Raw genomic sequence first — 20,689 nt, 5'->3', positions numbered from 1 at the left:
TGTGAGGCTGCCCGCTGCCTCTGCAGGGCGCCCCTGGGCCCCTGAATATGGACCGCATGTGGCCAGGCTGCAGGGCAGCAGACTCTCTCCCGGGCCGTTAGTTGCCTCCTGGACTTAGCACCCTCTCCCTTGCGCCCCCAGGAGACGATGATGGACCACCCCCTGAGGACCATCTCCTATATCGCCGACATCGGGAACATCGTGGTGCTGATGGCCCGCCGCCGGCTGCCCCGCTCCAACTCCCAGGAGAATGTGGAGGCCTCCCACCCGTCCCAGGATGGAAAACGGCAGTACAAGATGGTCTGCCATGTCTTTGAGTCTGAGGATGTAAGCCCGCCTCCCCTGATGTCCCTCTGGGTGACCTGGGCGGCCCCTGGGGGGCCCAGGTGCTCTTTCTCAGAACCCGAATTGGTCTCCTTAATCGTGCACAAAACAGGTACATGCGAAACAAGGCTGAGTTAACAGGCAAGGTGTTCATCATGAGGCTTATAGGGAGACAGAAAATAAATTAGGTAAATATACTTAATACAGAACGTAACGGTGAGGAGTTTTATAAACAAAAATAACACTGGGACTAGAGCTGTGTCCGATGGGGTACTCAGCAAAGTCATCTCTGGGGAGATGACATTTGAGGAGAGACCTGTATCAACTGAGAGAAAGAAGAGCAGTGCAAAGGCCCTGAGGCCAGGACCTGCTCGTGTAGTTTGAGGACAGCTTAGAATGAGAGAAGAGCAGAAGGAATGTGGTCGGGGGGTCCGTCCTGTGGGGACCCCAGGCACATCTCCCCTGGGCGTGAGGGCAGTTCTCGGTTGTGTAGGATTGCCCTCTAGACCGCAGGAAATTCGGGATTCCTGCTCCTACCACCCCCCACCCCACAGTAGCAGGAGCACCCCCCGCCCACTCCCAGTCCTTACAAAGACCAGCCACTGCTCCTGTTATAAACCCAGGGATCCCCAGCCCCATCTTTCCAGGTGACATGGTCAACAGAGAAAAGTCATTTACGACAGAGGCAGGGCCCATTCTTTTTGGCTTCTTCCCCCGTCGTCCCTGGACCTGCTGGAGAGGCGTCCGGGCATCAAACTACATTAGGACCCAGCTTCTCTGAAAGTCTGATAGTCCCTCGAGGGCCAGGACCACAGCCTGGAAGGTCTGGGACCACAGAGCCCCCTCCCCTCCCCACCCGGAGGGCCATGTTGATGCTGTTGACTGAGATCTTCCTCCTGCCGCAGTGGAGTAAGCTCCCTTCCTCATAGTGAGCAGAGAGCCCTTAGCTCCTTCAAGAAAAATTGCCTGTGGTCGCCCTGACTCCTTCCAGGAGACGATTTCTCTCCAGGAGAGCATTACATCTCTCTGCAGTAAATTGCCTTCCTGCGAGAAGTCGGGAGGCAGAGGCTCTCTTCCCCGGGGACTCAGAGCCGTCACAGCTGCCGCCGCAGGGCCGTGGGGATGCTCACGCTTTTTGCAGCATCCTGTACTGGTCCAGTTCTCGAACACGGGCCCTGGGGACAAGAGCACGGGGACAAGAGCACTGCGACGGCACACGGCCTGACGCGCCTCTCCTAGGCATGCTTCCTGCTGTCCCTTTCGAGCCTGAGGCCGAGCGCTCAGACTGGGAGCGGATGGGCTTTAGAAGTTTCTCAGAAGGTTTCAAAAGCTGAATTTCCAAGCTTACGGCTCCTGTGTCCTGCAGGCGGGCGAAAAGTTGGAGTTAGGCCAGCTCCCCGGGCTGCAGGTGCCTGTCACCCTCTGCCCCCTCCGCCTGGCTTGCAGCTTCCAAGGAGGGGTTGCTTGTCCTCAAGAGTCCCCGAAGAAAGGGAAGGATGGGGAAGCGAGAGTTCAGACAAGAATGGGCCTGGGGATCTTGCTGCTTTGCTTCCAGAGCTGGGAGAGCTGGCTCTGGAGCCTGCCTCCGCGAGCAGGCGGGGAGGCCGCCGAGCTGCTGTGACGTGAGAGCGGCCCCCGCCCTGGGCCGCCCACCCAGCAGCAGCCTGGGCGCTTGGCCTGTGCGTCCACAGGGACGTGGTCCCGACCGTGGTCCCGACCGTGGTCCCGGCCCTGCTGCTCACGCCTGGGGCGAGGCCTCGCTCCCTTCCCCCTCTTACCCAGGACAGGGGCTGGGGGTCCTTGTCGTGGCTGGTGGAGTCCCCAGAGTCACAGAGGGAGAAAAGTTCAGCACGGCCGTGGAGCCAGTTCTTCTGTCCCTGTTCCTTAGCGGCTTTTAGCCGAACTCCTGAAGTCAAGGCAAGGAAGAGGGATTTCGGACTGTGTGGGTGTTTAAAACACTGCTCTCGAGATTTTCGATGTTCTTCTAGGAGAGGCAGTCCCACAGGGTGGGTATGAAGGTGGGCACTGGCATCCATCTGCCAGGATTCGGCCCATGTCACCCCCTTCCGGGGGAGCAAACACCTTAACTATCAACCTCTGTCCCCTGCCTGTGCCGTGGAGATCATAAGCAAGACCTCCGGTTCCAGCTCTAATGAGCTCTCAGAGGGGCGCCTGGGTGGCTCCGTCAGTTAAGCCTCAGACTCTTGATTTGGGCTCAGGTCCTGATCTCAGGGTCCTGGGGTCGAGCCCCAGGTAGGGCTCCCCACTCAGCATAGAGTCTGATTAAGATTCTCTCTCTCCCTCTCCTCCTGCCCCTCCCAGTCATGCTCTCTCTCCCTCTAAAATAAATAAATCTTGGGGTGGAGCAGAAAAAGGGCTCTGAGAAGCAAAAGGGATTTTTGTCCTCAGCCGGCTGATACACCTGCCCAGAGCTGCCAGGAGACCATGTGTAGGACTTGTCCCGCTCACCATCAGTCTGGCACGTTTTGCTGCAGGAAAATTACCGGTTGTTTATAGGGCAGGTTCTTCCTCGGGTTCTAAAGAGGTGTTTTTTTTTTTTAATTTTTTTTTTAGATTTTATCTTTTAGATATCTTTAATATCTTTAATCTTTATCTTTAGATTTTTTTAGATTTATTTTTTTAGATTTTATTAAAAAAATCTTTTTTTTAAAGATTTTATTTATTTATTTGACAGAGAGAGATCACAGGTAGGCAGAGAGACAGGCAGAGAGAGAGAAAGAGAGAGAGAATGAAGCAGGCTCCCTGCTGAGCAGAGAGCCGGATGTGGGACTCGATCCCAGGACCCTGAGATCATGACCTGAGCCGAAGGCAGAGGCTTAACCCACTGAGCCACCCAGGCGCCCCTCTAAAGAGATTTTTAGACAGTGGATGATAGACGCAGCTTTTACCTTTCTGAAATCTAAAAATTTCTAGATTCTGAAACATGGCCTCAAGAGCTCAGGACAAGGGCCTGTGGCGCTGTCCTGCTTCCCTCAGTCGTGGGATGAACATCCAGATTGCTGCAGGGGTCCTCAGGTCGCGTTTCATGCAGCACGGACGCATGAGAAGTGCCTGGTGGCTGCTGGCTCGCTGAACCCACAGCCTGGATGACTTGGTGGGGGAAAGGCTATCAGAGCCCAGTGCCAGGAAAGGAGCCATGGAAGCAGCTCTCCTGTGCTGTGAGCTGTGTGACCGTGAGCAGGGTCCTTCGTGTCCCTGGGCCTCTGTCTCCTCACCCAGAAAACAGGGGGCTGGACTCAAGCAGGGTTCTCAAGGGGGCCCTGAACCCCCTTTGTACAACAGATGTTTTGTGATGCTCTGTTCCAGTCCTGAGATAAAACTCACAGATAATATAACCTGCCCTTTTGAAAATCTGTTCACAAGCTGAAGTACGGTTGTACATGCAACACAGAGGGAAAATAAAAGGAAAGCCAGTTAAAATAAAGCGATCCTTCCTCCAGTATGTAGATGCTTGGGTCCAGCCATGCCAGAAAGGAACACTGGAGCCGTCAGAGGCTTTCACCTCCTGGAGTAATAGGTTTGGATGTAAGAAAGCGGTGTATCGCTGACCGTCATAAACACTTGTATGTGACATCTTGAATGGAGGGCCCATAATAAAATAGATACGCAGACCCCACCCCTGCGGGACCCCCTTGCCGTGCGGATCCCAGATACCATGACGAGCACTGAGGCTAGTGATTTTCCAGAGTCACGACGCTTCTTTCCAGTAAAGTGCCAGACAAAGCCAGTCATCATCTTCTCCCACTTGACACGCAGCTGTATTCTTTTTTTTTTAATATTTTATTTATTTGATAGAAATCACAACTAGGCAGGGAGGCAGGCAGAGAGAGAGGAGGAAGCAGGCCCCCCACTGAGCAGAGAGCCCGACGTGGGGCTCGATCCCAGAACCCTGAGATCATGACCTGAGCCGAAGGCAGAGGCTTTAACCCACTGAGCCACCCAGGTGCCCCACGCAGCTGTATTCTTGGAACGTTCCACGTGCATTAGAGCTGGGCAAGTCATGCCATTGTGTTTTATATAACCTGAAGTCGAGTCCCAGACACAGACCCATGTGGTTTGTTCCCGATGTTACATGCACACCAGCGTCCGGGGGCACTCGAGAACCGTTTGGGGTGTAGGATGGTTCATCATCGTGCAGGCCAGTCCCGCTCACAACAGCAAGTCCAGATCCCTGAGTCCCCACAAGCCCCCTTGTGGTCACTGCCTTAATAAAACACGTCCCTAGTAATTCTGAGCACGGGCTCTGGCCAGGATTCACGCCCCGTGTCGACCACCTGGCCCAGCTGACCCCCGGCGCTCCCCGTCCTGCTGCCCAGCTGACCACTGTCTTCCCTCTCCGGCTGCTGTCTAGGCCCAACTCATCGCACAGTCCATCGGGCAGGCATTCAGCGTGGCGTACCAGGAATTCCTCAGGGCCAACGGGATCAACCCTGAAGATCTCAGCCAGAAGGAGTATAGTGACCTGCTCAACACCCAGGACATGTACAACGATGACCTGATCCACTTCTCCAAGTCGGAAAACTGCAAAGATGTAGGTACTTCTCCGTGCTCGGCCGGCCGGGCGGAAGTCCCAGCAGCGCGGGGCGGCCCCACGGCGGAAGGAGGCGGAACGGTGTGGGGGCAGGAGGTGGGGTGGGGAGTGGGGTTGTCAGGACGCCGCTGAGAGACGGGCCGCTTTGGAGGAGAACGCAGCTCCCTGAGCTGGTCGGGACGTCTGGGTGTTCTTGGGTTAGCGTAAAGGATTTGGGGGCCTGAGTCAAAGTCACAGAAGCATGAAGGTCAGAAAGTTCGGGAATTGACTGGGGAGCCATGAATGAGACAGCACAACTGGCGCACGAGGTATGTGTGGGAGAGGAGGGGGGCCCCCACAGGGTTCGGGTCAGAACTGGGGGCCTTGAACGTCTAGCTGGGGGGCTTGGGCTTTATCCAGTAGACAGAAGCACCAATATGAGAAAGCGATTCCTGTTCTTTTCTTCACTGACGTAGGTCAGGCGTCCTCCATGCCCTAGAAGCAGAGCCTGAGACAGGGATTCCTGTTCAGGGGGTTTTGGGGAGAGTGCACTCAGGAAAAAGCGAGTGTGGGCACCAGGGCCTTGCTGGAGACGAGCGTCATTCTGATCCAGAGGGGCTCTGGGTCACAGATCTCAGGGTGGGCTTGTCCCACCTTGGGCCAAAGGGGTTGGCAGGCCTTTGTGCCCGGTGCCAGTCAGTCACAGCCACCAAGATTGGATGGGGGTGTCAGTGCGCTTGGGCCGTCTGAACAGAGCACGGCAGACTGGGCTGCTTCGTGGCAAAAAGACGTATTGTCTCCATTCGAGAGGCTTGAGGTCCAAGGTCAAGGTGTCCAGAGGGTCAGTTCCCTTTGAGGGCTGAGGGAGACAGGGCGTTCCAGGCCCTACACTCTGGCTTGGAGAGAACGGTCTTCGTATGTCTTCACATCGTCTCCCCTCCGCGTGTACATGTCTGCGTCCAAACCTCCCCTTCCTGTGAGGACAGCAGTCATCCTGAATCAGGGCCCACACCGATGATCTCATTCTAACGTGATTGCCTCTAAAGACTCCGTATCCAAATAAGGTCGTATTCTGAGGTCCTGGGAGTTCGGCCTCCAACGTAGGAATTTCGAGGGGAGCACAGTTCAGCAGCCCACCACGGGGACTGTCTCCTGTCGGGCAGCTCTCCAGAGAAGCAGCCAGCTGCAAGCTTCAGCAGCCTGGAGAAGGGACAGGGACGCCAGCCTGCGGGGGAGGGAGGGGCCGTTGTCAGACCCCAGCAACCTCCGGCCATGACTAGGATTCAGTACATACTTAGGCTTTTTGTCAGAGGCTTCAGAAAGTGTTGTGTCCCTTTGTAGTGTCTCTGCAAACCTTCATAGGCTGCAGGCATCAGACCTGACTCCTGTCTCCTCCCTGCCAAGGAGGGCCACACAGAACTCCGTCTGTCTAGAAACACGGTCTTCCTACGTGCACCTCCAACCGTGTTGGTTGTGATAACCTTAGCTCCCCTCTTTTTTCCTTTCTCTTCAGCTTGCTCCTTGCAAAGAAATGTTTCTATAATGTCTGTTTACTTATTTTTACCTCAAGAATCTTAAATGCTGGCGGCGGGGGGGGGGGTGGGTGGTTTGGTGAGCGCTGGGGAATAGGGCAGCCTGTGCAGAGACTCCAGAAGCTATTTCTGGAAATCGTAAATGCCCCCCGCACCCCCCCGAACGTCCCCAGCCACACAGCCTCTCCTCCTGTTCCCCGGGGACCGCAAGAGAAAAGCACCTGGAGCCCTTTGTGTTCATGTGGCCGCAGCAGGCTTGCTCCCCTAGACCAGGCATCAGGAGACGGCATCATTTCTTACCAAATGCCGCAGAATCCAGAGAGGACGGGGCTGTTCTCCTTCAGTGTCGATGGGAAGTTGGGGGGGTGCTTGGATGTGTGCCGCTGCCGGGTGGCTGCTGAGTCAGGTTTCTGGCTTTGCGTTTTCCTTTCAGGTCTTCATAGAGAAGCAGAAAGGAGAAATTCTAGGGGTGGTGATCGTGGAGTCCGGCTGGGGGTCCATCCTGCCCACCGTGATCATAGCCAACATGATGCACGGGGGGCCCGCCGAGAAATCGGGGAAGCTGAACATCGGGGACCAGATCATGTCCATCAACGGCACCAGCCTGGTGGGCTTGCCTCTGTCCACCTGCCAGAGCATCATCAAGGTACCTGGAGGTGGGAAAAGGGGCTGATGTTACACACCTGAGATGGAGGACGTGGGACCGCCTTTTATTCATTCATGTTCTGAGCAGACACTCAGTGTCAGGCCCAGAGGAGGGGGGACACAGGTAATAAAAGTCCGGGCCTGCGCTCAACCTCTGAACCACCAAGTAACTAATGCAGACTCCTCCCTGAAATCGTTCCTTCGTCGAAGCAGTATATCTGGCTCACACAATACTCCTGTCTGTACAGTGCGCCTTGCAGACATCACTAGTCAATCATAGCACTCCCTTTCCCGAAGCCAGGCCCAGCCCTAACTGAATTTCCTGCCGCTCAGGAGCCCCGTCACTTAGAATCAGCTAGATGCACTTGAGGTCGTGGGCCATCGCTGCTGGAAATCATGGCAACGCTTCAAGTCCGAGAGCACGGTTTCCTTCGCGGTGGCCGCGGCGGTGACCCAAGCGATCATGTCCTACTCCGGAGCTTGCATATAATGGGATCCACACGCGCCCGGTGTCGTGAGAAGGGGGACTTGTGGGGCAGGCCGTGTGCTCCCTCTCGCACCTGAGCCTAGTTACTTCTCGTTCAGCCCACACGGACACACTTGCCTAAGGCTGAGAATAGCTACTCACGTGAGGCTAAAACGTGGGTATTTGAGAGGAAGAAATTAGATTTTCTTCTTAGAAACCAAGCACTTGTGTGTAGTTTGTCGCACACAGCCGGACTTGCCGGCAGCATGGCCAGGGGGGACATTCCGCCTTCGTTACCGTGTCTGTTGACCCCGGCCCCGCCAGGCCCCGAGACCCCCGGGCCGACCGGGATTCCACGACACGCTCTCGTCCCTCAGGGTTCCCTGAAGGCCTGGGAGCTAGAGCTCAGTGGTGTGTGTGTGTAGGAGAGACGGAGGGAAAATGAATCCATCTTATTCCAAACTAAGGACAAATCACAAAAGCCAGCATCTGTGGCTGGGCAGTGTCTGCTTCCCCCTCTTTCTCCTCCTCGCCCTCTCCCCTGTCCCCAGGCTCATGCGTGTGCTCTTTCCCTCTCTTTCTCAAACAAATAAAATCTTAAAAAATAAAAGGGTTCAGTGGACCCTAATGGCAACAGAGAGGTGAAGAGCTAGAGCCCTGCAGAGGAAGGAGCTTTTTCTGATTTCGAAGGGGGACTTGGAAGGTGGAGTAAGACATAGGCAGGTGCATAACAGAAAGGAAAACGGCCTTCGGGGGTTCCTGCTGGAACCAATGGGCAGGCGGCTGGCTTTGCAGGAGCCCGGCCAGGGAAGGCTGAGCTGGTGCCGTGATCTTGTGGCAAGGCCAGGGGCAGGGGCCGGATTGGGAATACAGGATGCACGTATGTTTGGCATCTGAGTCGCACAGGCAAAGGTTCACGGATGCCCTTTCACACGGGCAAGCAGGGCACTTGTGAGCGTGGTGTGTGCATGAGAAGCGCTGAGGGGCCGTGGGAACCAGACATGGTAGAGGCTGTCTGCGCCCATGAGCTTGGCGTTGCTGGGGAGACGAGAAGCTGCCGGCGGCTGGGCGCGGCGCCCCTGGCGTCATTCTGGGAATGTGCGCATTTGCTCATGGAGCCTTCACAGCAGCCTGCTGCAGGGTGGGGGCTGGTGTCGCGCCTGCCGTACACACAAGGAAACTGAGGCACGGAAAGGTGATGTAATCATTCAGGGTCACGCAGTGGTCCGCCATGGAGCAAGGACACTCAGCCCCCGTGACGTCACTCGGCAGTGTCTGGTTGGCCCCTGGGGCAGTGGTTCTCAGACGAGGGATCTTGTGTCCTCTTCCCCAAGGAGACAGCTGAGGTGGAGACAGCCAGGGAGGAGGGGTGCTACGGTGTCTTGCGGGAAGAGGTGCAGGGGGCAGCCAGTATCACCTGCCAGGCAGCCCCGGTCACCTCCTCCCGCCCCACAGCAGCCAGCCCCCTCCCCTGGGCACCTGGCTTGCAGAGGACCTGCCTCTTTCCCCAGAGTTCAGCTGCATCCAGGCCCAGAGGCAGGCCAGATGCAGGAGGCTGAGCCCACAAAGGCAGTGCCAGGCTCCGGGACCACACGGGGACTCCTCTCCTCTCTGCTGGGCCGCCCGGCGGGGTGCACACGCCGCTTGCGCTGCGAGCGACCAGTCGGACCACCGTGGAAGCCATTTCCGCAGGGGAAGCCTTCATTGCTGCCGGGAACCGATCTCGGAGGTCTGTAAAAGGGTCTGTGTGGAATCAGAGAATTAGAAGGCCACGTGGCGATGAGAGAGAGATCAACGCAGAAAATGCAGAGCAAGACATCAGGGCCTCCGCGGGCGCCCTCCGCAGAGGTGGACGGGGCTGGGACAGGGCTCTGCAGCCCCGGTGTCCGGGGATGTGCTTCTGTGTCTGGTGCCGTCGTGGGGCCAGCCCACCCTGGCTGGGGGCAGAATTCGAGCACTGATTTCAGCTAGAAATCCGGCCGGTGCCGGATGAGGACTTCCAGCGGGGGGAATGGTGGTTTAAAACTCCCCAGACAACATGCTCTTCCGCCTCCCCCCACACCCCGAGCCCCGGTTCCCACGACCCCCCCACCACCCTGGGACCAGTGCCGGGAACGTGCGGGGCTTCCTCCGGGCGCCGGGGAGCATCGCCTGCTTCGGTGCTGCGCCGAGGCCGCTTGCCATGAATTTAGCAAGCGCCTCTCACCCTGATGAATCTCCGCTTCGAAAACTTGGACAGGAGACCCCTGTCTTGGACAGGAGGCCCTGCAGCTTGAGAAACGGGGGTGTAAACCATGGACACAGAACGCATTTCTAGAATAGAGTTATAGGCACGGAGTCATTTTAATCATTTTCATTGCTTTCTTCCCTAGCCATTACTTCTCCTGTCGTAATTCCCAAGGCAACGCCTCGAAGCAGTCGGCCAGTTTATTTGCCTCCATGGTCCTTCCCTCCTGACTTTTTTTTTTTCTTTCCTGAAGTAAAGCACTGCTTCCCTTCCTTCCACGGGCTCTTCGCCGTCTGGCTTTCCTGTTCCTATAGCAACCATTCTGGCTTCTCCCCTCCCACAGGGTTTCTTAATCGGCTACACCCTTCCCCTGCGGTCAGCCGTGGGGTCAGAATGACCGCTTGCGTCATGGTCCCCTCCTGTAAAATGGCAGCTCAGAAATCCAACGTCTAACGGGCCGCACCTCGAAGCATCGCTTGGGGACGGCCAGCAGACGCGTGGTCTGGTGTTCCAAACAGCCCCTCCCTTGAAGCCTAGCCCTGTAGCACACGTCCCCAGTCTAGAAAGTCACTCACTGAGGGACAAATCAGGCCTCTTAATTCACACACACACACACACACACACACGGAACCCACCAGCACGATGTGAACTTTTTTCTGTGTTTAGGTGATCGAGAAAACCAAGTCGTTCTCTGGCATTTCAGGGTGCCCGGAAGGTTTCCCCAGGCCTCACAAAACCTACCTGCATAACCCCAGCGGTTAGTAGGTAGAAACATTCAAAACGGGTGGCTTTATCCGAGGCTGTGCCTTTCACTACTGTGCTGGTTTCTTAAGCATTACTTCTGTCTGGTTTCCCACGGATTCCTGATCTCTGGGTGTGTGACTGTGGAGGGAGCAGGGGACAGGGGCTCAACCCTCCGGTGGCCCCACATGTGTCCGCAGCCCCCCACTGCCCCCCTCCCGGTGCCTGACACCTGCCTGGGCGCACTGAGGGTGACCGATACTTGCCAGTGACTGAGAAAGAGGACGCACTCGAGGGAGAAACGCGGTGTCCCCGTGAACAGCACGGAATCGTGGGTGTGTTTCAAGAAATAACAGCCCAGAACCGCACCCGTATTTTCTCTTCCCTGTGACTTTCCTAATAACGTCGGTTCTCTCGAGCGGACTTTACTGTAAGAACGCAGCGTAGAAGCCACACACCAAGTCTGGGTTAACCGTTCGTGTTATTGATGAGGCTGTTACCTGTTCGGTTTATACACGTCAGATTTTACTGCACCGGTCGGGGAGGGGGTTGGCGCTCCTGACCCCTGCATCTTCAAGGGTCAACCATACATTCATTTATATCTGAGCACCACCCCCCGAAACAAGCCTCCTTGATGTGGTAGAAATGGGTGTTTTTAGGCACAATAGTCAAGACGCGGTGCTGTCAGCAGATAGGCTAGGGAAAGAGCAGCAGGGGAAACTGTGAAGTCAGAGCCAGGACGGGAAGGGACCTCCGGGTGTCACCGCCGCTTGTCCGGGCCACAAGGAGCCTGAGGTAGAGGACGCGGGGGGCAGAGAGTTGAGGCCCCCCAGCTGCCAAAGCAGAAGCACAGCGTGAGCACAGGCCCTGTGACCCCCCCATCCGGCCCCGTGGGTAGGGACCGTGGGCCCCGTGTGCGGAAGCCTGGCTCCCCCGTGGACCAGGACAGTGGCTGCTTCGGCTCCGCTGCTGCTCCGCTGTGACATCGTCACGTCGTGAACCGGAGAAGTTTCCTAGAGAAGCTTTCGGAACCACAGAGAGGGGCTGGTGAGGGCTGCCTGCGTGTGCACCCCAAGTTACCCTTAGCCCAAGGGCAGCCACGGGAGCCCCCAATCCCGCAGAAAGCCGAGCGGTTCAGAACACCAAGTGGAGGGGCAGAGAGGCTAGAGGTGGGATGTTACACTGGGCCCCGTCCACACTGACGCCGAGAGCACCCGCGGCCGTCCACCGGGGCAGGCGCTGGTCAGAGGGCAGGAGCCCTGGACTCTTCCCAGGTAGGAAAGTCAGCTGGAAACAGGCCCCGTGCAGGCCAGAAGAAAGGATTTGGTGGCACAAATTTGTCTTCCTGACGTTCTCCCCGGTGTCTTTGTTGAGCAAACCTGGCTCGTCATGATACACAGCTGCCACTGTCTGTGTGGGGATCGTGTCTCGGTGAAAACGCTTGGGTTTGGAGACGCAGCAGACGTGGGGTTGGATCCGCTGCCGGTGTGAGTTGCCGAGAGTCTCTGAGCCTCAGTTTTTTCTTCTATGAAATGGACATAGCGCTGCAGGTTGTCGAGGAGACAAGGAAGATGGCCCCTGCGGGTGGCCGGAGGCCGTGCTCAGTGATGGGTGGTTCAGCTGGTTTCGTCATCGGGATGGATTTGGAGGGACAGTGACGGTGCGGTGCTCACATGTGCTGCCGACTCGGTGGTGGCCGGCGGGTCATGCTCCCCCAGCACACTCCCCCACTCGGAGCGCACTGGCCACGGGGGTGGGGTCCCTGACCTCTCTGGAGCCTGAGTTGGGTCATCGGGCTGTGGGTTGTCCCTGCCCGGGCACTGTTGGCCTGTGTGTGGGGCTGCTTCACGGGTCCCCAAAATAAGACCACTTTGGGGCTCCTTTGGCCTTCGGTGCCGTCTGCTTTGATCTCCTCTGCCCGCTCCTGGCTGCCGTCTCCACCATGCCCCGTTCCCATTCCAGGGCCTGAAGAACCAGCCCCGGGTGAAGCTGAACATCGTGCGGTGCCCCCCTGTGACCACCGTGTTGATCAGGAGGCCGGACCTGCGCTACCAGCTGGGCTTCAGCGTCCAGAACGGAATCGTAAGTACGGCTCCGCGGCCCGTCGCCGAGGCCTGGCACACACAGCTCTGGCTTGGAGCCGGATCCTACGTGTTTACTGAGAGCCGGACAGGTCCCCGAATGTGTGCAGCCAGGCGAGGGCTGAGCGGGGGCGGCCGCTGGGCCTCTTGCGCGGGCAGATCCCGTCTAGGGAGAGAATTCTGGGCCTTCCACACGAGAAGGGAAAGGTGCTTCCCACAGTCGGGCCCTGCAGCTCTCGGGGGCGGGGCAGGGTGCTGCTCCCAGCTGCCGACTTGAGACGGTCTGGGATGTGCCCCCCGAGCCCTTCCAACCCCTCCGGGCCAGGGGGGGGCTGCTCACGTGAGCCCCTGCAGAGTTGCTGCCCCCCCAGCCCTGGAGGGTGCAGCACTGGGGTGGGGCGGGCCCCTGGTGACTCCAGGCACAGCCGTGGAGGGAGCCCCCAGGCCCCTGACCCACGCCTGGTCTCCATCTCGCCTTTTTAACCTGGAATAGCACGGTAGGACTGAAGAGTATTTTCATCACTTGGAGGTCTGCCTTGAAACAATACTTCCTTTTTTATTATTTATTGTGGTAAAATACACACAGTGCTAAATGGACCATTCAAACCATTTTTTTTTCTTTTATACTTTATTTATTGGACCGAGAGATCACAAGTAGGCAGAGAAGCAGGCAGAGAGAGAGAGAGGAGGAAGCATGCTCCCCACTGAGCAGAGAGCCCGATGCGGGGCTCGATTCCAGGACCCTGAGATCATGACCTGAGCCGAAGGCAGAGGCTTAACCCACTGAGCCACCCAGGCGCCCCCATTCAAACCATTTTTAAGCCTACAGTTCAGTCGCATGAAGTAGATCCATTCACAGAACTTTCCAGAACAACTTCGTCCCAGACTGAAACGCCCTACTCAGTACTGCTCCCCTTGGTCCTGGTTTGTTTGCCTCGTTCTGGACTCACAGGAGATCTGGGCTGTGAGGACGGTCCTGTCCGCGATCTGTGACCTCTTGACTTTCAGGTTTTAGATGCGCCCTCTGTTTGCCTCCATCTTTCCAAATTGAAGAACCTTATTCTCTTCCCCCTTGAGTTGCAATTAAGAGTTGTAAGTTATTAAAAATTTATTTCACGTATGTTTTCAAGGTTTAGAAATACCCTAGAGGCTCCCAGCTGGCGTGGAAACATCCCGCCCCTCATCTGTTCTTCGTACTTCAGTGGCCTTGTGCTGGGCTGGGGAGCCAGGGTCCTCCTTATGGTTTGGGGCAGTCGGCTGCTTTTATCCGCGGGCTTTGTTCACTTTGTGCATATTCAAATAACTTGAGAAGTTGTTCAGACGTGCACAAAGGGTGGACGGACAACAGCAGCGGATCCGCTGGTTTTGCCTGAAGTGTGGGAACCACCTGCGCAGTGTTTGACCCCAGGGTACCCCAAGGCCCACCGTGTCCACACACCCAGACACAGCGCGTTGTCCTGGGACGCCGAGGTCTTGTCTACACGGGCTGAAAAGATGCATGATCTGAAGTGAAAAGTCACCTCTGTAAATTCAGAACATGTTTTTGGGGGGAAAGTCTGATGCTTTGAGTTGGGGATGGCTCGGCCCCCAGGGCTGAGCCCAGAGCTCCCCAGGCCCTGGAAAGAGCGCACCTCCAGCATGCTGCGGGCCTGCCCCTGCGGCGGTGGAAGCCCGCCGCAGTGGCCGTTCCGTGAGAAGTGAGTTTGAACGAGGGAGCTGGCCACGCTTGGGCTCGTGTAACTGTGACCCCGGAAAGCAGGCTTCGAACGTGAGCCCGCTCGGATGTTCGAGTCTCGGGGGGAACATGGGACATGACATTCACCTGTGCTCCACAGCCTGTGAGCTTCAAAGCAGCTGGTGACAGGCCCACACAGCCCGGTCTCCCCGGCCCCAGCTGCAACTACAAGCGATCAGAGCTCAGTGGGCTGTGACACGGAGTGCACCGGGCGCATGGTCCTGTGTGTCGGGAAAAGAAACCGAGAGACTCACCTGCCCCCAAAGTAACCACAGCAGCTTCTTAGGGATGAGAGGGCAGGGGTCCAAGAAGGACAGGCCCATCCCCCCCCCACTGCGCCCCGACACGTGGTGCTGCCCTGAAGGGTGACGTGGCCTTTGACCCCAACAGATCTGCAGCCTCATGCGAGGGGGGATCGCGGAGCGCGGCGGCGTCCGCGTGGGGCACCGGATCATTGAGATCAACGGGCAGAGCGTGGTGGCCACCCCCCACGAGAAGATCGTCCACATCCTCTCCAATGCGGTGGGAGAGGTAGGAGCCAGCGGGGCTGGGTGAGGTGCGGGGGGGGGGGTCCCCTGTTTGCCCTTTGGTGCCCCTGGCCTTGCACTCGTGCGGCCCCTCCCAGGCCTTCCAGGGAGTGTCCGTTCCGGATCCCCAGCCCCGCGCGCCAGCCAGAACCGTCCGGGCCGGCCCAGCCCCAGCCCCGAGACCAGCCGGGCCGCAGAACAGCTCCTGCGGGGGGGGGGGGGGGTCTCTCGCATTATTCGCTCTCCTTCCGCTTCGGACTCGCGGATTCCTCCGTGGGGCTTCCCTCAGGGGCCGCCCGAGTTCTGTCCGTCTGTCCAGCTAACATGCTGGGGAGATGGACGTCTTCGATGGGGTCTGATCAGCAGAGTCCCCCCCGCTCCAGGGTCTGCACCCGGCCCGGGACTTCCTGAGGTCGGGAGGGCTGTCCCCAGGCCCCCCTTCCTGCGCCACCCGACCTGCAAGGGAAGGAGGGGGCGGGAACAGCGACAAACCACCGTCATTCTCCTTAGGTTTTCCTTTTTTTTGGGGGGGGGGGATGGCGGGGGGGACACAAAACCCCCAACACAGCCTGCTGAGAGCAAGAACACGGCACTGGCTGGGAAAACACATCCTGTCTGGTGGTCCCTGCTCGCTCTCTGCCGCCCCAAACATGTTAGAAAGCCCGTGGGTTCCTGTCTTCCAGGAGGCCGGGGTCACATCCCTGTTGGTGGTGGGGGGTGGGGGGTGGGGGTCTTCAAAGCCCCCTGTGGTTAGAGGTGCTGCCCCCCCCACCCGGGGCCACAGGGGTCGATGCCTCCACAGCCCCCGGCCTCTGGGCCCCTGACGCGCCTTCCCGCCCCCAGATCCACATGAAGACGATGCCGGCGGCCATGTACCGACTGCTGACGGCGCAGGAGCAGCCCGTGTACATCTGAGGCCGCGCCCCCGGCGGCTTGCATGGAGGACTGCCCTCACTCGTGGTGTTTCTCGTTCTGCATCTGTGTGCCCACTGAGACGTCCCCCTCACGCCCAGCACCGGTTCTCCACAGGAAGAGAAGAATCCGCAGACCTCTTTGCTCCGTCTCTCTCCGGTCTGCACATTTTTTTGTTTTTTGTTTTTTTTTTAATGCCAGGGAAGATTTTTCTGCACCCCCTGGAGGATGGAGAGCAGCCAGGGTCCACCGGGTGTGCGCCCAGCGCGGCACCGTCCCGGAGGGCGCCGGGGGTGGGTCTGGAGGAGGCCGGGTGCTGCTTACAGGGAGCCCTCCCTCCCGGACAGCGGCCGGCCCAGGCCTCGTAGGGGGTGCTCCTCGGGGCAGGGAGGGCGTGGACGCGACCAGGCTTGCCCTCCAGCCCCTGGTCCCGGCTCTCCTTCGGGCAGCGTGTGGGAATGTGGGGGGGACAGCAGGGACCAGCTGCGTCTTTAAGGATTTGCCCTGCCAGCTGTGGACCAGGGACGCCCCGCATCTCTGCCCAGGATTTCTGAGCCAACCTTATGCCTCTTCTGTAGCCAGTTTTAGGTTCAACATCATTGTGTTGTTTAACGTGAGCCTTCTCAGCCAAGGGTCGAAGGGGAGCAGCCTGGGACACCATCTCGTTGCAGAAAGCTCAGCGGTTGGGGGGCGGCCTCCCTGGGTCGTCCGAGGTTACCCATCATCAGAGAAGCACGGGCAGGGGCTCCCCCCCCCTCGCTGTCACACACATACGTATACGGTCCCTCTCACCACCTCCCATCACCAGTGAGGCACACAGGGCCTCTGGAAGGCCCACAAGGCCTCTCCGGGAGGCCCCTTCCCCTGTTCGGGGTGGCCTACGGGGCCGCCCAGCCCTGTCCTGAGACACACACTCCCTCGGGGGCTGAGGCCTGGTTCCCGGCATCACCTGGGCTCAGAGAGCATTAGTGGGCTCCCCCCCAATGCCCCCCACTCCACCTACATGTGGGGAGTCTGGGAACGACAGACTGCTCCCGCCCGAGGAAGAGGGCCCGGGTGCCCAAGGCAGGACCAGCTTTCTCCTCTGCTCAGGGCCCCTGAGGCAGCACAGGATGGTCAGAGGCCAGAACAGTAATAAACCACAAAACTAAGAGGACAGGAACGGACCTCCCCCCTATGCCTAAGAATCCCCAAGCGTGTGCTAGAAACATCTGCCTCGTGAGTCCGAGAGCTTCGCGTGTCCCCTTCAGGTGCCTCATCCGTGGGCTGGGTCTCAGTTCGGTGCGGGTGTTTTCATAATATTATTCTGAGCCAGTTGTCACTTATTCTGGGTCCAAAGAGCATTTTGTGTTCATGTAGGTGGGTGTGGGTCGGTCTGGTTTTCGTTTTGTTTTGTTCCTGACCTCAGCAGAGACGGGGGAAGAGAAACTAATATATTTTGTGATATTAATATAGTCCCTGTTCTCTGCACCGGGACATTTATGTTGTGTCTGTGGAAATAGGAGTTCGGCGAGCACACGTCAGCTGGTGTATTCACGTGTCGGATGGAGGGAGGAAAGGGGGTTTTAAAAAACAGGAACAAAAGCCCGCCCCCACCCCCAGCAGTCGGTTCCCCTGGGATTGCTGTGCCTCCTGTTTTCCGAGAGTCAGGAGAGCCGAAGGTTCCAAAGGCGTCGGTGGCTGACCCTCGATTTGACTATAGTATAAGCACTAAGGCAGAGGGATTGCCACCTCCTGAATGTTCTCTGGCAAGGGGCTGCCCCCTCTCCACGGGCGCCGGCGTGGAGAGTCAGGCCCCCTGGACTTTCTGAGGGTGCTCGGCCCCACGGCCGGCCCGCCACAGCCGTGAGCAGCAGATCGTGGCTCCAGGCCCTCCGGTGGCCACACGGTAGGGTGTCTGACGACGTAAGGAAGGCTCAGGAGCCATCGTCCGTCCTTCCTCTGGCAGAAAGACTGGGTGAAACAGGAACAAAGCATTCCTGGCGGTATTTTAGGCATCAGGAGTCTTGGCTAATCATGGGAGGGGCTCAGGTGCGCCTGCTGCCCGAACACCTGGGCGGAGGCCTCTCCCTGACGGGCCAGCAGACGGGGGTGCTCCCCGAGCACAGCCCTGGGTGGTCTCCCCTTAGTGACAAGGAAGCATCTCCATCCAAAGGCAAGGGGAGAGCGGACACTCGTTCTGTCGCTGTGGCACAGAAATCTTGGCACGTTCCGCAGCGTTTGCTGGAAGAGTCTGGTGAGCTCTCCGGAGAGGAGGGTGGTCTGTACACCACGCCCCTTCCCTCCGTCGGAGTGGCCCCTCACACCCGGATAGCGGTGTTCCTAGAGCCCGGCTCGGCTGGGCCTGGCTCGAGCCCCTTCTTCGCCCAGCTCCCAGCGGACGGGGGAGGGGAGGTCACCCACCTGCTGTTAGCCAAGGAGACGGGCTCGGAAGTGTCAGCACGTCTGTTCTGGGGAACCCCGTGGGACAGGGTGGTCTTTCCCTTCTGGCATCCCGATGTGTGTAGTTAGAAGTATAAATGCCCGAACCCCCATCCCCTGGGGGAGACTGTATACAGAGCAGCTTCCCAACAGGGCCCCGGGCAAAAAGCCACTCCTGCTGCTCGGCTGGGACATGCCGGTGGCTCAGCTTTGGCGACAGCTTCTCAGATCCAGCACCCCTAGTCTAGCCAGGATGCACCCAGAACGCATCATCTCTGCCTTCTCCCCTGGGAGCATTTCAGGGAGCCACCGTCCGCCTTGGGCTCGCGAGAGGAGGAAACCCCCAGAGACAAAGACCCAGCGTCCGCTCCGTCACCAGAGCGGGCCCCGCGAGACCCCGAGCCCACGCGGGGGCACTGGCCACCGAGCCTCCGCACGCGGGTCTGCCGTCCGGACGCTGCCCACCCCCCCACCGGCCTCAAAGAGTCCCAGAGTAACCTACTACCTCCCCCATCGCTCCCGCCACCCCCAAGGCCCCCGTTCGCACTCCACACCCCCATCTGCACGCTGAGGAAACCCACCCACGAGCCCCACTTGGGTCCCTCGACCCAGTGGTGTGGCTGTTACCACTGTTTACAACCAAGGGCCACCTCCTTCCAGATATGTTTACTCTCCCGCTGACAAGGCCGCTGGCTGGTTTGAGTTCCGCGTCTGTCTGCGCCCTCCCTGGTCCCGGCCAACGGGGACACACGCCCCGATCCTTCAGTCCCGCCCCTACCCCCGTCAAGGCAGTGCGTGCGTGAGGACCCCGTGGGGAGGAAACTCCTTGTACATATCCAGTGCAGCCCCTGCAGTGTGAACTTGTATACCGTCTGTAAAGAGGGTGCAACAGAGCTTACTGTAAAGCTTGGGACAAGTAGAGTATTGTATTTGTAACAATATCGTTCTTTGTATACACAAAACTCGATCTCTATATATAAATATAAATTATATAAATACAGTATATACGCCCGTGAGCCTGGAACGTTGGCGCCGCACACCCACTGAATGTACTTCTCCACCAGCGTGGTCCCCGGGCCCGGCCCACCCCTGTGCCGCGCGGGGGGCGGTGATGTAGTCGGTGTGTTCTCTTCCTTTACTTAACGGAACGCTGATGTCTGTAAGGGTTGCTTCAACAATAAATATGAACTTCGCCTCTTGACCCTGGCCAAGCGTCCTATTATTTCGGGGAAGGGACAGTGAGGGGGGCCCCAGGTAGGGGAAACAGAGGGTCTTCCCCATCCCCCACCCCGTCCACTGCAGGCCACCCCGTGGCCCTCACGGAGGCCCTGCCTCTGCCCAGAGCCCAGGCATCTTCTGAAACTCGCTCAACACTGGCTGTGTCGCCTGCTAGTGTGGACATCCCAGCACCCCGGGAGGGGGGTCCTGGGGGTCCCCTCGCGTCACCAGCACCGGGCGGGAGCAGCAGGGCGGGGGTGGGGGGGATGCTTACTCATGGGTACCTCTCAGCCAGCCCCCTGGAGGAGACGACTGCCCCTGCCCGGGGGAGGAGGAGCATCTCACACCATCCCCCCCCCCCCCACACACACTCCCATCTCCGCTGCAGTTGCCGAACTAGAGGGAAAAATCCACTTACCCATCCCGTCACACACAACCTTCATTTCGGTCCCCCATTGTTTCCCTTACACCGCACTCCCCCGTCCGTTCCTCAACCCCCGCCGCCCCAAGCTTGCTTCCTCATCTGCAGAAGAACATCTATCCCGTGGGGACCCGGCAAGGGTCAGCGGACGCGTTCAAAGCCTTTACAAGGTGCACGGCTCCCTACAGTGTGCTCGGCTGCCGGGAGGGCTGCGGAGGGGCCGCCCCCGCGCGTGAGAGCACGCACGCCCACCCTCCCGCACCCGCAGACCCAGGCCCGCAGACACTGCCTGCCACGTCGCCCACCCCTGCACGGCCCCAGGGGTGCTGGCGGTGTCTCTGTGCAGCTCGGGTGGCCCCCGGACTCCCAAAGCCCCAACTTGGCTGGCAGAGCCTTAGAAACGGATGGAGCGGATTTCATCCCACCAACGCGTCGTTTCTGGTAAGAAAAACCTCTGGTATGTCTATGTGTCACTTTTTAAGAGTTAAAACTCCGACTTTCCTACACATACAGGATGAACACATAGCAAAGATGAACTCAGTCACAGAACACTAAAGCTGGTCCAAAGAGCATTTTGAGGGACCCCAAGTTTACAGACATTCAAAAGGAAGAGGAAGATAAAACGGCTGTAGCTGGCCAGCGGCCTTAAAGGCAGCACTAGGACTGTAAGGGGATCTCGTCTACCGAGAAGCAATCGTCAGGACATCTGGCCAGGGGCCGAGGGAGACAGCTGGATGGGGCTCCGTGCCGTGCTGGGAAGTAAAGCCTGGAAAAGAGCAGGTTCACCCCAGCCTTCTTCACAAGAGTGGGGGCAGCGCAGGTGTCTATCAGCAGACGAATGAGGAATCCAAACAGGACATCTAGAGCCCATATAGAAATATCACACAGCCTCGAAAAGGAAGCCAACG

The 20,689-nt window shown here is 58.4% G+C and overlaps 1 protein-coding gene across 4 annotated transcripts in view; it reads left to right on the top strand.

Moving 5' to 3' along the window:
* APBA1 (amyloid beta precursor protein binding family A member 1) overlaps positions 1 to 19,343 on the top strand; it is a 193,574-nt gene extending 174,231 nt beyond the window's left edge. For all 4 annotated transcript variants that reach the window (XM_045065075.1, XM_045065077.1, XM_045065076.1 and 1 more), the window contains 6 exons: positions 142 to 327; positions 4,697 to 4,876; positions 6,821 to 7,033; positions 12,429 to 12,548; positions 14,673 to 14,813; positions 15,653 to 19,343. In XM_045065075.1, coding sequence (XP_044921010.1) covers positions 142 to 327; positions 4,697 to 4,876; positions 6,821 to 7,033; positions 12,429 to 12,548; positions 14,673 to 14,813; positions 15,653 to 15,724 — 912 coding nt within the window. In that variant the 3' untranslated portion in view covers positions 15,725 to 19,343. The remainder of the gene's footprint in view (positions 1 to 141; positions 328 to 4,696; positions 4,877 to 6,820; positions 7,034 to 12,428; positions 12,549 to 14,672; positions 14,814 to 15,652) is intronic.
* Positions 19,344 to 20,689: the final 1,346 nt, after the last annotated feature.

Source organism: Mustela putorius, unplaced genomic scaffold (assembly GCF_011764305.1).
Source record: "Mustela putorius furo isolate JIRA1106 unplaced genomic scaffold, ASM1176430v1.1 tig00003854_pilon_pilon_pilon, whole genome shotgun sequence".
NCBI lineage: Eukaryota > Metazoa > Chordata > Mammalia > Carnivora > Mustelidae > Mustela > Mustela putorius.
The sequence above is the reverse complement of the archived record's forward strand: the minus strand, read 5'-3'. Positions and strand labels throughout refer to the sequence as shown.